This window comes from Crocodylus porosus, unplaced genomic scaffold (genome assembly GCF_001723895.1).
Source record: "Crocodylus porosus isolate Cpor-Errol unplaced genomic scaffold, CroPor_comp1, whole genome shotgun sequence".
In the NCBI taxonomy this organism is placed as follows: Eukaryota; Metazoa; Chordata; order Crocodylia; family Crocodylidae; genus Crocodylus; species Crocodylus porosus.
In genome coordinates this window covers 18105062-18121918 of record NW_017728911.1, presented here as the reverse complement: position 1 = coordinate 18121918, position 16857 = coordinate 18105062, and the positions used below count along the sequence as shown (strand labels likewise).

At 39.0% G+C, this 16857-nt stretch overlaps 1 protein-coding gene across 1 annotated transcript in view; it reads left to right on the top strand.

The window, feature by feature from the left end:
- The window catches only part of UNC13C (unc-13 homolog C), a 517638-nt gene that overhangs the window by 459338 nt on the left and 41443 nt on the right, over positions 1 to 16857 (top strand). The window contains exons 28-29 of the mRNA XM_019533546.1: positions 4841 to 4921; positions 12321 to 12468. Of these exons, the coding sequence (XP_019389091.1) occupies positions 4841 to 4921; positions 12321 to 12468 (229 nt within the window). The remainder of the gene's footprint in view (positions 1 to 4840; positions 4922 to 12320; positions 12469 to 16857) is intronic.

The following is a 16857-nucleotide window of genomic DNA, read 5'->3' as shown; positions in this document are numbered from 1 at the left end:
AAATTCAGATTAGACATCAGGAGGTGCTACTTCACTGTCAGGCTGCTAGGATCTGGAACCAACTTCCAAGTGAAGTGGTGCTGGCTCCTACCCTGGGGGTCTTTAAGACAAGGCTAGACAATTACCTTGCTGAGGTGGTTTGACCCCAGTACTCTTTCCTGCCATGGCAGTGGGTCAGACTTGATGATCTGCTCAGGTCCCTTCCAACCCTACAAACTATGAAACTCTGAAATTATACTGCCTCAATGGTTTGCAACAATCCTAAGTAGAACTTGTGGATCATTATATTTGGTTTCCTCCTCAAAACAACTCCTAAAAAGGAATTCAACAAAGATAAATGTAAGGTACTCCACCTAGGAAGGAAGAAGGAATCCCCAGCACACCTACAGGTTGGGGGATGTCCTCCTCAGCAGCTCAGAGACTGAGAGAGATCTTGGAGTCACAGCTGACTCTAAGACGAACATGAGCCGGCAGTGTCATGAGGCTATCAACAAAGCCAATCGCACCTTGTTGTGTATTAGCAGATGCATGACCAACAGATCAAGGGACATGATGCCCCCTCTGCGGCATTGGTCAGGCTGCAGTTGGACTACTGTGTCCAGTTTTGGGTGCCGCACTTCAAGAGGGACGCAGAGGATCTGGAGAGGGTTCAGTGGACGTCTACTCGCATGATTAGTAGCCTCAGTGAAAGACCCTACAAGGGGAGGTTGAGAGATCTGGAACTCTTCAGCCTTTACAAGAGATGGATGAGGGGTGACCTTGTAGCCACCTATAAGTTTATCAAGGGAGGACAGCAGGGAATTAGTGATGCGCTATTTACCAGAGCGCCCCAGGGAGTAATTAGGAATAATGGGTGCAAAATAGTGGAGAGTAGATTTAGATTAAACATTAGGAATTTTTTACAGTAAGGGTGGCCAAATCTGGAATGGGCTTCCAAGAGAGGTGGTCCTAGCATCTAACTTGGAGGTCTTCAAGAGGAGGCTTGACAGTCACCTGGCTGGGGTCATCTGACCTTGGTCCTCTTTCCTGCCTGGGGCAGGGGGTTGGACACAATGATCCATTGTGGTCCCTTCCGACTCTACAATCTATGAATCTATGAATTATTCAGGAGAACAAGTAAATTTGTTCTGCGTATTGTCTATAAAGAACATAATTGTACATTATGGTATCCTTTTTTTTCCATAGTCAAACTCCATAGGACTCCATATCCATAGGCCTTAATACTACAACAGAAAATTATTGTCATAATGCTTTTATAGCTCCTATTTCCGTTGACAAGCAGCTCTAGTAATGGGAAAAACAGTTTCTCATAAACTTTAGTGGTCACTGTAAATTATATAAAAGCAATAAGTTTGGTTTTGATACCAGTATATAACCCCCACCCCCCCATGTGCACAAAATCCATGTTTTTGTTTTTTTGTCTGAAATATTTGATTCATATACAAATATAATGCCCATAGAAAACAGTGCCACAGGAATGAATGCTATAGTTTATATCTCGCTTATATTTACAATGTTTCCTATTTCTAACAATAATATATTGAGGAACTGCTGATACAAAACACAATGCACCTAATGCTCTTTTTTATTATTCCCAGTTTGAAATAAACAGAACAAAATTTCCTGCATGGAAGTTTACAAAAAGGAGCCCATCAAAATCTGCCGCCACTCCTATCACATGGCATCCTGACAGAAACGTGCAAAGCAAAAAGCAAAAGAAGCACACATTGGGGTTGTTTCAGGCATTTTTACACAGGATCAGATTGCAACCAGCCCCTGCAAGTCTATGCAAAGGGAGAAACTCCAGAGGAAACCCCTCTCCCTCCTTCTCTTCTCCAGCCCTTGTGCTTTGCATAAATATGGCTCAGGAGTTCAGGCCCATGCCCCAGCTTCTTGATAAGAGATTCAGGCTCCACAGACCTACCTCTGTGCTGGCCATCAAATTCAGCTTGCTTTAAGTAAGGAGTAACCTGTGTCTTTTCCAGTTAGATATGCCACACTGATATATGCTTCCTGGATATCAACCAGTAGTTATGTAGTACTGATCATCCTTCTTCTCCCCTCCTACCCTTGTAATACTCAGGGGGAAAGGTAGTATTTATCCAAGTGGACAAAGTGACTTATGAGCACTCTTAGTGAACCGAGGTACAAGGTAGGCATCCAGGTCTAAAACTGTAATTCTGAAACCCCTCACTTAGCTCCTGCTTAACACTGAAAGTGCCTAACTCCATCGGTGTGTCTTAGCATTTGACTTTGGAGTTGTACTTTTGCACATGCTCAGAACTGCCTGAGTCCTGAAATGGCTGAGTTACTATCTCAGCACCAATACCTGATCAAAACTCAGAGACTACAGGCATGGAAAAACATACATTTGGAGAGGGCAAGAGGAGCTGCTGCTCTGAAGCATACAGCAGCTGTTATCTACATCAAGCCAAGGACAATACAAATGCAACAAAACAGAACCCACTCCAGGTGTATCCATGCCCTAGGTACTCCTCCACCCAGGTTCTTAATGCTTACAACACATTCCATGAAGTAGAGGAGTCATGACTCTTGGTATCTGCTGCCACAACTGTTTCAATATGGGATGTCTCAAAGATGTATACACACTTTAGTCATCAGGAATATACATGGACAGACTATCTGTCAATGGGCTCCCATCATTAAGTTCAGTTATCAATATGGAGGAAGTACCTGGATATGTACCTAATGTACTGTACATTTTAAATTATGCTTATTGCCTTCCCCGAAAACAAAAATCAGCACTGTTGATCAGTATGTTCATGTATTCCTGATAGTAAAGTCTGTGTACTTTATTTTGAGGCATGCTGTATTTTATATTAAACAGACACTGGATAAAACATATAAGCATGGAGAAAGGCATAGAACACAGGAGTCCCCTTCCCTGGGCAGTGCCTTCATCAAGAAGCAATAAATCAGATTCCTTTTCAGGCCCCAGGAAGCTTGAATTCCTTTCAAAAGTGAAAAGGAATAGCCTATAGCAGAAGTAATTTGTAGCCTGATGGTTAAGACACTTTTCTGAGAGAAAGGAGGGTAGGTTTGCATCCTCTCAAGCTGAGGAGAGACTTGAACCTAGGTTTCCCCTTTCCTGCATGAGTAATCAAACCAGTATGTTATTATGCAAAAGGATACCACTTACACACTACTGCCACCTGCAACCATGATTTAAAAGGAAACAGAGTGAGCCCTGCTTAGTACCATTTATATAACCAATAGGATATAGGCAACTTCCTTTAGGAGAGGAGTCTTGGCTCTGGATGCCAAGTGACAGACATTTAAGATTTCAGACACACCCCATCCTCAGAGTTTCCCATTGTCTATTTCTAAGCAGCTCCATGTGCACTTAGTTCTTTTGGATCCTATACTGAGGCCAGGTATAGACATTACAGTTTACTGCTATAAGTGATCAGAAATTGGTCTATACCTCTACCAGAACAGAAGTTTGGTACACATAGCCTTGTTTAAAAGTGGCAGAACCCAGTCTAAGAGTTGCTTCCACCTGCCCCACCAAAGGGCTAAAGTGTGTTCTGTTTGCTACCGAACTAAACTACACCGCTTACAGAAATCCATGTAACTTAGATTGATTCCACCTCAGGCTTTTTGAGTGTCTGTACTTAGTTTCTATCTTGCCATTAGGCCTTTGAAAAATCCCTTTCCAAAGTCGCAATCTAGCCTTTACAGATTCTATCCATGAAAGCAAATCAAGGTTTTTATACATTAGCAAATTACCATATTCTTCCTAAAAACTTACAGCTAGGCTTTGTATTTTATTCACGATTTTCTGATTATTTTATTGCTATTCTCCAACTCCCTACAAATGAGTCATATATTTCTATAGTGGCATTTTTGTGCATTGAAACAGTCTTCACCAGAGAAATTAAAGGACAGTTAACACCACACCACTGTATCTTTAAACACATTCTTTGTATTCTTATATATAAATCCTCCTCTTCCAGGGGAATTCCACATCATTGAAGGATTACTGATTCTTTACACATTATGCTGCCTTCAGGAATATGGCTCATAAAGTAACAATGGGCCCTGGCAACCATGCTAGCTGATATAGAAATAAAAACAAAGAAAACAGGCAGATATTTGACAAAGGCTTCCAAAAGGTTAATTGTTTTCCCTTTATGTGCCAGGTTTGAACAGTGTAACAACACAAATAGTTTTCTGTGATTCAACTCTGCAGGACGTGGGAAACTAACAAAATAAAAGGCTTACGAGTTTGGTGTTTATAATTAATCAGTTACCAGCTAGTTCCATTATGGCATTTGGCAATTGTGGAACTGCAGCAATCTATGCCTCTTTGAATAACAGCTGATGAAGCAGTTAAAATATAGCCTAAGTAAATAATGAGCTGCTTATTTTACAAAATGATTCTCAGGAGAACAATCCTGCTGTGCCTTTGTTTATCTTTTTTTTTTCTGGGGGGGGGGGAAGGGGGCGGCTGGGATATTACCAGACACTAATTTACTGTTAAATATTATTACTCAAATGAATAATTTTAGTGGCAACTGTGAGTATGCATCAGGAATTTATGTTTAAACAGTTTCCTTCACAAAACTTAGAAACAACTTATCCCTACAAAAGAATTGGAAAGCAGTTTACAGACATCTTGGTATTAAATGTCAATCCTTTTTGCCCAATACTTATTTTCAACAAACAATGGAAGAGCTCCTTGCTGTAATGTATTTTAAAATAAATTCTTTAAGGGTGAGGACATGATTGCTAAATGCAGAAGTTTTTTAATAAAAAAGTAAGACAAGAGCAAGACTTTCTCCCTTATAACAAACAACATTACTAACTTGTTTTCCAGGACCATGTGATCCGAGAGGAACCTAAAAGCTTGACACTGAGGCAATGTGCAATAATGGAGGTAGCACTAGCTACAATTAAGGTATGCTGTGTATATATTTTATGTTTGAATAAGGAGATAGGTTATTGATGTATATGCAGCGTGGACCACATTCTAGCTGGCCCTGCTGTGGGTATGCAGTGGTTGGGCAGAGTCAAAAATGTACTTCCCCCTCTTGCAATTTCATACAAAGTTCAGGCACAGGCATTCTCCCCACAGTGGGTTGAAACCAAAGGTATGATCCCCTGTTCTGCAGAAGCTAGAACAGTTTGGCAGCCATTGACAGAGTATGTACTATAGCCATTAAAGGGCCAGGCAAGCTGTAACTCAGAGGCTGGCAACATTTTTGGGCAGAGTGCCGAAAACAGCCACAATTTCAATTTGTAAGATGTTGGCATGCCAAGGGCACATGACAGGGGAGCCATAAGGGGCCCAATCCTTGTTGTGGCAGCACAGCCCCAGCCCCTTCACTGCTGTCCTTGAGCTCCACTTTGGCCAAGCAAAGTACCAGGGGTTATCTACATGCCATGCTCTGACTCCCGTGCCAGGGGTTATCTACCCGTGGTGTAACTTTTTATTGTGTTTCCCAGGAGCCCTAGAGTTAGTTTCACTGAATGAGACTGAGCCCTCCTTGTGTTACAGCATGGTCCCTATACATCCCCCCCAGTGCATAGTCTTTCCTGCACACACAGCCCAGCAAACCTAGATGAGAAAGGAAAACAGTTCACAGACTCTTGAAATTCCAGGATTTTTCTATTGAACAGTGAACTGTTTTATCCACAAAATATCCAGTTATATCAGTCTCTCTACTTTTGTACAGTTCTTATTCACCTTCTAATTAACTGCCACCTGTACATAATTGGTTTTCATTCAAAGATATCATTTAATTATTTTTACACCGTGGCTCTTTTTCAGTGAAACCAATCAGATTTGCCAGGCAAGTGTTACAAGCACCTCTAGATCAATTATTTTTTATACATTACTGTAATCTACAGGATAATTACTTTAGAAAAAAATTAGTGTTATGGTATATGCTTTACGATTGATTTTTTGAGTTAACCATAATATTTAGAAAGCAACTACTCAACCTCTACACTTCACCTATCACAACATTGCCACAGGTACAAATTGTGTTATCAGCAAAGGACAGATTTTGGAACTATCTACAAAGGGGTGGATTGAAGGGGAAGCACTTCTACAAAGAATTATTTTCTAGATATTCAATATCCCTCCCAAATCATATACCCTGTTGCATGCTAGAGTGTTTCTGGAAAATAAATTCAAATTAATTTTAGAGTGTTGCAGAGGCATTTATTCACACTGGGTGTGTCTACACATGTCCCCAACTGTGCATTTGTTACTGTGCAGTCATTTAGTACTTGCTTTAGGTAGGTGGGACAAACCTGGACATAGGTCACCCAACTTTCAGGCATCCCATCACCAACTAGATTACTCAGCTTCAAGTTCAAGTAATACAGTGCTGAGAAAGAGTTACGTTGGACTGCCCTGTACATACAAGCTAAGGAAAGGAACAGAATTGCACCCCACTTCAGCAGTGCTATAATTTTCTTAGTACTTGGGAACCTTCTAGAATGCATGAACCACCCATTTCTATTTCTGGTAAATAAAAAATAAATAAGTGAACCAACATTTTAGCACAGAATAGAGACAAAAAAAGCCGCGTTATAAAGTTCTCATAGTGTAGGAAGGAAGGAAACGAATGGCCAGTGCTACTACTTGAGTAATAATACAGCAACAGGAATGAATGACTTACCTAACCCTTTCCCCATTATGGGTATGATCCTCAGCATCTCCAGAGAAAGTCTGTTTGCACCATCTGAGAAACTGCCTCTGTATGTGCCTTTGGAAGTAGAGAAGATATTTGGCAATAAATGGGTATATCTATTTTGTAAAGTAAACAGTATGATTAAGAGAATATATTAAGGATCAGGTGTTGTATGTCATCAAAATAATGCACCTTTTTGAAAGGAGAGGAAGTCCCAGACAGGGATGCCACTGCCATCCTTATCATTTATAAGGAAGACAAGGTGTCTTGTGGAAGCAAACAGAAGACATTTGGAAATTCCTGATAGTGGCAGGAGATGTGGAACAAGACACTGTAGAGCTAGTATGCTTTCTCCACTAAGTAACCCAGTGGAATCCTCAGTTCATGGTATTCAAAAAAATATTGACAATTCAAAGTTTTTTGCTCATATAAAAAGAAAGTGCAAAAATGTTAAATTCTGCTTTTGCTTGAAATCTTTTTGGTATCCCACTGGCTGAAAATAATTTCCATGCTCCTAAATAAGGGACTGAAGAATTTCTTAAAAGACAAGAACAATCCAGGATTCTAATCACTGCAAGCATACTTCATGAACTGAAACAAGTAGCACATTTTGCACGACCGCTGGGCAAATGTGATAGACATAGCATGGCCCCATAAGTTGCCCACTAAGCCAAAGTTATACATATTAAGTGATTTTTCTTTAATCCATGGAACAACAAAATATTTTTGACAAGACTCTGAAGATGAAAAAATTCTTATAATCACACTCTTAAAAGCCTGGTGTGTTGACTTTGCTTTAGAAGGACACTTACTTAATATGATTAAAGAAAAAAGGAAGGAATTCAGGTGACATGCAGAAATATATATTTAATCTAAAACCAAATACTGCTCTCTAAGCAAGAAGAACGTGAGATTTCTAAGGAGGAAAAGGATATAATATAGGAGACCTGGATTTCACTGGTTTTTTGTGGTTGTTGCTGTTATCACACATTTTCAAAACCAGTAATGGTATATTTAAAGAATCTATTGAAAATTCACATTTGTTATGCATATTGATTCTTTTAAGTACTAAACATTAATTCATGAAAACTATTTCCAATGATCATTTAATGTATATTTTCATTACACTTGAAAGATCATTCTACTGAAAAGTGACCTTTCATGTTAAATATAGTATATTAGCACTTTCTGTATTTTCTTCTGTCTGAAAAATCCATGATGGATACATTTGTTATTAGGGAAAATGGATCTTTTGTCGCATTTAAACTGTACATATTCTTCTAACTAATGCTTGTGTTGTCTTTGCAAGGAATGACAATCATATGCTTATTGCAAACACTCACAATGAAGATGGACTTTATTTCCAAATGTTCATACCTCCGTAGGGAATGCTTTGGTAGGCATCTAGCTTGTGGCTTTGTTTTTGCCTAGCAAGGACTGATGGCCAGCTGCAGATTATACTGGCATTGTGCTATTTGCTGTCTTAAAAAATAATTACCTTAGAAAGAGAAGAACATTTTTAAAGCTCACCTTGGAGATAATGAAAGTGAGGCAGTTTTAATAAGCCATAGAGAACAAGACAGGAAAACCTACTTGTATTCATTGCTACTCCTGTTCTGTTCTGTTCTGTTCTATTTCCCCCAACAGTATAAAACTGCAGGCAATCTACAAAGCTAAAATACTATCCGACATGAGTTATTTGTCTTTCTGGGTTTTTGTCAGAAAGCATTTTGTGATGACCAGCTTAAAATGAACTTACTCCAGGTTCAATGTCTGTACAATTTATGTCTGAGTATGAAATTTCAGCTGACCGGCTATTCCAAATGAGCTTTCTTGCATATAAAATAGAAACCAGCTGCAACTTGGAAGGCACTGAACTCTTCTAATAAAATAACTGTAAAGTATGTAGCAGGTGAATTGTTTCCCAGTGCCAGGTAACCCTTCTAAAAGTCACATTCTGAGATATTCCCATGTCTTCCTTTAGTTTGTTGTATACCTTTGGCTAAATAATGTAAATTCTCTGCCAGATTTCTCCATCTGTAAGGTACATTGTAAGGCTTCATTAGTCGGGAGTCCAGATTTTCTACCATGATAAGATTTTGTGCCTTCAGCAGCATAAAGTGGATTGAAGAACAGCTTAGCTAGTCACTGAAGATATCTTAGCCTGCCCTGAATAATGGCATCCTCAGAGGATGTTGTGGTTCCTCGTGCAGCTGTGGTAAAGGGTAGACCCAGTAATGCCTTCTGCATGGGAAATGTTTTCTAAATGGAAATGCAACTCTATCCCTATTTTCTAAAAAAAATGTCTAAGCCACCTTTTATTACCATTTATTACTGTAGAGCTTGGTAGTAAACTGATTAAATTTTGGTGAAAACATGCATGTGCTTTTAAACAACTCAGATAAGAGAGCCTTCCTTGAAAAATACACAAATAAATAACCCAATTAGAATGAACAGAAATCCATGTAAGTGTGTAATCAAGAGAAAATTAAAGTAATTAACTGCTAAATGCCTCTGTGAAAAGAAAAGAAAATACAACTGTTAATGAAAGATGTGGTATCTGTTGACCCTTTAAAAGATTCCCAAAGGCTAGGACAGTGGTTTTTAACCATTTTGGACCTGTATTTTTTAATAAATTGAAGTATAGTGTGAGATCAGGGTGAGACAAAATTTGCTGCAAAAGCAGCAAATCCAATCCCAGCTGCACTGGTGTTACATCCTGATATAGCCATAGTTTAGCCTGGAATGACTGAACAGTCCACCAGGGCACAAAATAGATAAAATCATAACCACTTACAACAATAACATTACACAAACACAGCCAATGCATGGTGCAACTAAGCTCAATTGTTCCCTGTACCAGCAAACTTCTTGATGCTTCAGCAGTGGTCCACATCCTTTCAATCTGCTGTGGCTACCTAGGCTACACTACACCATTGCTGAGCCAAATTTATCTTTGATTTTAACCATCTTCTAAACACAGAAGTCCCTCCTACGGTGTATTCCCATTTTCTCAATGCTCAAATCAATGTCAAATATTCCTTTTCACATGGATTAAAGTTTTGTTCCGGACCTGTTAGGGTTCTTGTTACTCAGGAGCTTTTCTTTCTGCAATCAAACCAAAGTGGAAAGGTCAAGGTATTGAGATTAAAGGTCTTTTTCCTTTTCCTTTCCCCTGCAGTAGGGTAGCACTGATATCTCCCTCAGAAGTTGCCAGCTGTAAGGCAAAGGGTTTTGTCTCATCCGGGTAAGCCAATGTAGGAGTTTATACCAGACCCCTTTTTAACTGAATTAAAGATTCTTGTTGTTTCAGGCCCCATTCCCACTGTCACCCTTTTTTCAGCAGTTTAACAAAAGGTTGACTTTTCTTAGCGAACATAAGAATAATGTCCCGTGAGGAATTCAGTGTTCCCAACAGTGCCTGCAGGGATGTTAAGTCTGTTGGAGCCGGCAGTTTGCCTATCAGCTTTGCCTGCGGCCTGTGTGGAATTCTCCCATTCTGCCCCAACGTAACTCCTAGGTATTTCATCTCCTTGACTACCAACTGCACCTTAACTCTGTTAACCTCGAAGCTTGTTTTCTCAGTTATCTTCAATATGTCCCTTGTTACTTTTCTACTTACTCTTTATCACTTCCATGTATCAGTATGTCATCTACATATGACAACACGCAACTTTGACTAATGGAAGAAAGTTTGGCCCACATCCATACCACATCTGTGTGGCATATTGCTGGGGCATTGTGAAATCCTTGGGTACTCAAGTAAAACAATACTGTTGTCCCCTGAGTGTGAATCCAAATTTATATCTGCATTCTTGTGCCAAGGGAATGGCAAAAACGCATTAGCCGAGTCCAGTACTGAAAACCATTTTGCCCCTCCTGCTATTGCTGCTAGAATTTCAGGGTATTTTGCCACAACAGGAGCTGTGACAGGAGTCACTGCATTCTCCTGTTTACTCTAGGAGGGAATGATGGGTGAACTACAGTTTGTCCTTTAATCTCAATACCTTGACCTTTCCACTTTGGTTGATTGCAGAAAGAAAAGCTCCTGAGTAACAACCCCATCCAGTCCCACCTGGGACTTTCACATATAGTTGTAAATAAGAGCTTGTTGTGAAAAGGAATTTGATGGCTCATTACACAGAAAAAGCTAATTTTCCATTGATCTTAAGCCTCAGCATATGGAATTGTTTGATTTGATATTCATTACTGGTGATAGAACAGGAGAATTGAACCACCTTTGGATTTAAAATAGGGCAAGCAATTAGGGGGAATCATCTTTTTGCTGGTTTGTAATCCATACTTTTGATATGGAATAAAAAGAATTTGGATGAGTCTCCGTGCACAATTCAGCATATGCAATGGCAAGTAAATTTACAGTTCCAGGAGGAGCATCTAACAGTCACTATTCCTTCCCTGTAGCTCCAGAAGTGATGGTAAGTTAAGGTACAAACAGACATTGCCTTTGTGCCTCCACAATTTTATGGCAGTACAGAGGGAAAGCAAACAGATATCTGTAAAATTTGTCACACTTCACATGCCCAAATTTGTGGCCCCAAAAGTTGGGCAAGTGTTCAAGAGCCTGAGAAGTCAGATCAGTGCGTACCAGAGGAATTCCAGCACAGGACTGGGCCTCTCAAGCCCCAGGAGCATCTGCCATGCTTTCTCCACTTACAGAGACATGCTCCAGAATCTCCAAGGTTGTTCTCTATACACAGGGAAAGCTGGGGCTCCCTGCTTACAGAAACACACCTCAGAGAATCTCTGGTGCACATCTCTACAAATGATGGCTTTCTGCACTTACAGAGAAGTGCCCCAGGGACTCTCCAGGCATGTCTGTGCAAGAGGGGAACACATGACCTGTTGTCCTGCACAGTCAACAGGTGGGACAGTGGGTGATATGTTTTAACTTAGTGAAGTGGATCAGCTGTACCAAAACACATCCTGCCATAGATGATCTGCATCATTTGGTTATGTCTGGTTATACCCTTAATTCCTACTGTTGTGGGATACAGGTTACTTGCCTCACTTGGTGGGGAGTGTTAGTGCTGTGGCTGTGTTCTCATCTTAATCTTTTCCTTCTGTATCTCACGCAAAACTGGGTAGTTCTGGTGTGGCCAGCATAGGGATGTCACTCTTTCTTCCCTGAATAGCCCACATTACATTCAAATGTAGCCTCTTAAATTTTCAGTCACTTCCTAGACTAGAACTACATTTTAAAACACAGGCAAATATAAAGCAATCTAAGCCATCATTGAAACACAGAGCATTCTTCTTCTAAGTTTGTCACTGTACGTGATACCACAACAAATTGTATGTTTCTACTGAACAGTGTCTTAATAGAACAAAACCATAAACACTTTCACAAAGCACAAGGCAAATTTCCTCTTCTCTTTCCCCAAAGGGTGTTGTTTCTGTACTTGCAGTGTAAAGCCTATTTTGTCTCTAGTTTCTCCCTCAAATCTTAAAATTAGTTTTGTCTTGGGAAATTAATCCGTATAATGTGAACAGTACAAATTATAGGAAATGCTGTAATTATAATACTAACCACTGCAATGTCAGTTTTGTTTTTTATATCTTCATAGGAATTTCAGCTCTTAGGTGATGATGTTATCAAATAATTTACAAATGCCTCATCTGTATTTTTCTTTTTAGCAATACTTTCATGCTGGAGGAAATGGACTGAAGAAGAACTTCTTGGAAAAGAGCCCAGACCTACAGTCCCTGAGATATGCTCTTAACCTTTACACGCAAACTACTGATGCCTTGATAAAGAAATTTATAGACACTCAGACTTCTCAAAGTAAGTAACTTGAAAAAGTGGGGCTGTAAATGCATCAAAGAGCATTTTAAAAATGTGAATATGCCAGTTATAACTGTTAAAACATCTTCAGGTTCTAATGATTATGGAATTGAAGACATCACCTTTACTTAGTCTAAAAAATGTTCTTCTTTGTCAATAAAATCCAATCCAGCATTAATAACAATCTTAACAAGAACTAACAAACCTAAGTGAATAGCAATAATATATTCTGTTGTACGCTTATATTTGCATATGCAGGCAATGCAAAGGGATGGTACAGGCCTAAGTGTATGATGATAAGCTATGGACCAGGTCCTCTGCTGGTATAAATCAACACAACTGAGTTGAAGTTAATGCTACTAACTTGATATACCATCAGTAAACATCTCAACCTACAGTAATGCATACAAACTGAATAGGTTGATTTAGAATGTACAACCTTTCATTACCATTAGAATGTACCAGTTTTCACTCATGTTGGAAGCCCTTACTCAACAAAATGACCTCAGTTTCATAATACAATCTATGATATCATAACTATGGAAAATAAAATTCAATATATTTCAGCAGCTATAAATATTTCCAAAATTATAAATTGCTATTTGTAAATATCTACCATAAATATACGCTTCATACTTTCTTCTTTTGACCCTCAAAACAACAAACTGTAGAAAACAGTGCTCTTGGACAAAACATTGATTTCACATCATGACAAAAACATGCCAATTTTCTTCTACTGACCTGAGCCCTGACTTGTTATGGCCAATGATTATTTGTGTCCCAATAGAACAGAAGGGCATTCATGGAATCATTGAAAGGCAGGGTTGGGAGGGACTTCATGAGGTCATCTAGTCCAGCCCCCCATTCAAGGCAGGATCATCCATGACTAAACCATCCCAGTCAAATACTTTCTAACCTGCTCTTGAAAACATCTAAGGATGGAGATTCCACAGACTCCCTGAATAGCATCTTGGCTTACCCAGCATCATACTGAGAAAGCTCTTCCTAATCTCCAACCTAAATTTCCTCGACTGCAATCTGCTTCTAGTCTTGCTTCTAGTCCTCTCCCTCACAGCCACAGAGAAAAGTTTGTCTCTATCCTCTTTATAATCGCCTTTCAGGTATTTGAAAATTGTTGGCAAACCCCATCTCAGTCTTCTTTTCTCTAAAACAAATATTCGTAGTTATTTTAGCCTGTCCTCATAAGTCATATTTCCCAGGCCTCTAATCATTTTTGGTACTTCATTGAACTCCAAGTTGTCCACATCTTTCTTGTGCACAAATTTCTCTCTCAGTGCCAAACAGGGCAGGAGAATCACTTCCTTGCCTTGTGACTGATGTTCCTGTTAATACAACCCAGTATGCTCTTGGTCTTTTCTTGCAGAAAGAGCATGCTCTTGGCTTATATTTAGTTTATGGTTCACTGTGACCTCTGGGTCCTTTTCTGAAGTACCCTTCCCCAGTCTGTACTTGTGCATGCAACTATTCCATCCCAAATGCAGGACTCCCCTGACTGAATTTCAACTGATTGGTTTTCAACAAGGTCATTCTGAATCCTAGCTCTACTCTCCAGAGCATCTGCAGCTCAACTTAACCCAAACCAACTTTGTGTCATCCACAACTTTGCTAAGCGTGCACTCAGTCCAATCCTCCAAAACATTAATGTAGTAAACAACACCAGTCCAGGACAGATCCCTGGAAAACCTGGTTGTTCCCTGGAAAACCCCAGCCTTTGTAGTTTGACGTACCTGTCCATGTAGTCTATCACTTTGCCATAGACATAAAAGGATATCAGGTTGGTCAGACATAGCTTAATTTTGATGACTCCGTGCTGGTTGTTCCTGATTACCATATTTTCTTTAAGGTGCTTACAAACAGATGTTTTGACTCCTTGCTTCATAGTCTTTTCTGGTATTGAGGTCAGACTGACTATAGTCAATAATGTACCAGAAGGTACCAAATCATGTTTCTTTTTAAAATAAATCTATGCTTTTTACCAGTAGGTCTCAACAAAAGTACTGCAATCTGGCAAGTTTCATATCTAAAGGTAAACACTGTGGGTGGGGGTCCTTCCTATGTTTGGCTTAAAACATAAATTGAGAAGACTGTGCGGGTGGCTTAAATGGGAGCAAGGTGATGCTTAGTGCTCGCTTTCTTTTTAGGTTTTTCTGTTGTTTCCATCACCTATGGTTTCTGAGAATCTTTCATACTGAAAAACATTTTTAGTTTCCTATGTGATGATTTTTAAACAAGACAATGTTGACATTAGATCCTTTTTAAATATCTGTACAGTAAGCCTTCAGAGGTTGACAGGCTCTTAAAAATAATTTAAAGCAGAGAACACTAAGTGCTAATATACTAAGGCCACTTAAAATGTTCTATCATTTTGTTTTACATTGCTCATGGTGTATAGTCTAAGTGCATCAATAAAAATTGGACGCTTTCTGTTTAATGGGTCATGCTATCCACTGAAGAGTACAAGCATTCACAAAGATATTTTCAAGCAGTCAAATGGCTCCACAAAGCCCAAGAAACTTTCACATTAATCCCTGTTGCTTTCAAAGGCAGTTACTGCTTGTTATTACAGAGTATAATATTTCCTCAGGAACTGTTCTCTATGCAGGAAAAAGTGCATTAAACTCCATACTAAGCAAGTCTTCATACAGAACATTGCTAACTTTTGCATAATACCAGTCTGCACAAGATTGCACCAACCATAAGGGTATTTACAAAAATGGCCCTGTCCATTACTTATCATCTTTGAGTGGAAATACAATTTGCTGATTGATGATAATCTTTCTCTATCTTGTGAGAGAGTTTTAGTTGAACAGTTTAGTTGAAAAGTTTTAGTCTGAACAGGTAACTTGATAGACAATCACTTTTATCTTTGAAGTAAATATGATACTTACAATTTAAAGAGCTGGCTTGGAAGATAAATTTTCTTGCTTGTTCTTGAGAGTCATTGTTAGAAGTGATTTTCCAAGCATCTCCTATATCGGATTAATTGTCTTCATTAACAATTCATGTATTAGAAGAGAAAAAAATGCTACGAAACTCTAACTTGTAAGAAATAGATTTTTTCCTTAAACAAGATAACAGTATAGATTTAGGCAGAGGATGATTAATTACTTACTCATTCTAGAGTACATTCTGTTTTTCTTATGCACATTTTCATTATACCTTAGGCAATGAAAATAGGATGGGCTGTACTTATTAAATTGAGATCATTTATAATTTCCAAACCACAAAGCTAAAGGGCCTGATTTTCATTAAGAGGTGCCTAAGGTCTTGTAGTCCTACATTTACACACACACTTCCAGTAGCACAAATGCAACAATTGGGGATGAGCACTAAGAAAACTGGCCTCAACGTCTTACGACCTCATGATGGTCTCTTGATTTAAATGCATAAACAAATTGTGAGAACAAGGGAGGGTTTTTTTTAAGTATTGATTTATTTTTTTACTAATAAATGAGCTAGCATGTACTTTTAAATTTAATAATATGAATTAAATTGAATTGAATTGAAACAATTGGTCTTTTTCAAACTCACTCTTCCTCTTCCTATGTTCCTAAGTCTAATGTTTTGCAAAGATATTCCTGATAGAATTTCAGTGGAGAAGACATAAATATATCAACATTTCTAGTTCTTCAAAGGCTTTCACACTAAAAATACTTCATAGTAAGAATGCACAAGAGACTTTTTCAAGATCTGCTTCTATAGAATATATTGAAGAGTTTGTACAATTATCTATGTTTACCAAATAGCTACATATCTAACAAGTGCATTCTGCCTAGAATGACAAATAGAGAAAAAAATTATAAACGTAACATGCTTTATTGCACACACAAATTCTGTTTAAGATTCCCAAAGACAAACTTGAGGAGTTGCTTGTGCATTCTAAGTTAATAGAGGTGAGAAGCAGCTCAGAGTTGAAATGAACCTAGACACAGATTTTAATGCTACCTAGTAGTCAATAATGAGATATCTCATTCTGTCTTCATTTTCACCTGCCAATTAATATCAAGCAGATCACAATATTATCTCATTTCTTCTTTATTGGGACTTATTCTAAAGTTTATTCACCAAATGGTTCCAGGCATATAAACTGCTCAAGCAGCAGTTCACTAAGGCTAGGGACAGACATTCATAGTTTGTAGGGTCAGAAGGGACCTGAGCAGATCATCGAGTCCGACCCCCTGCCATGGCAGGAAAGAGTGCTGGGGTCAAATGACCCTAGCCAGGTGTTCATCCAGCCTCCTCTTAAAGACCTCCGGGGTAGGAGCCAGCACCACTTCGCTTGGAAGCTGGTCCCAGATTCTAGCCGCCCTGACCGTGAAGTAGCGCCTCCTGATATCTAGCCTAAATCTACCCTCTGCCAGCTTGTGA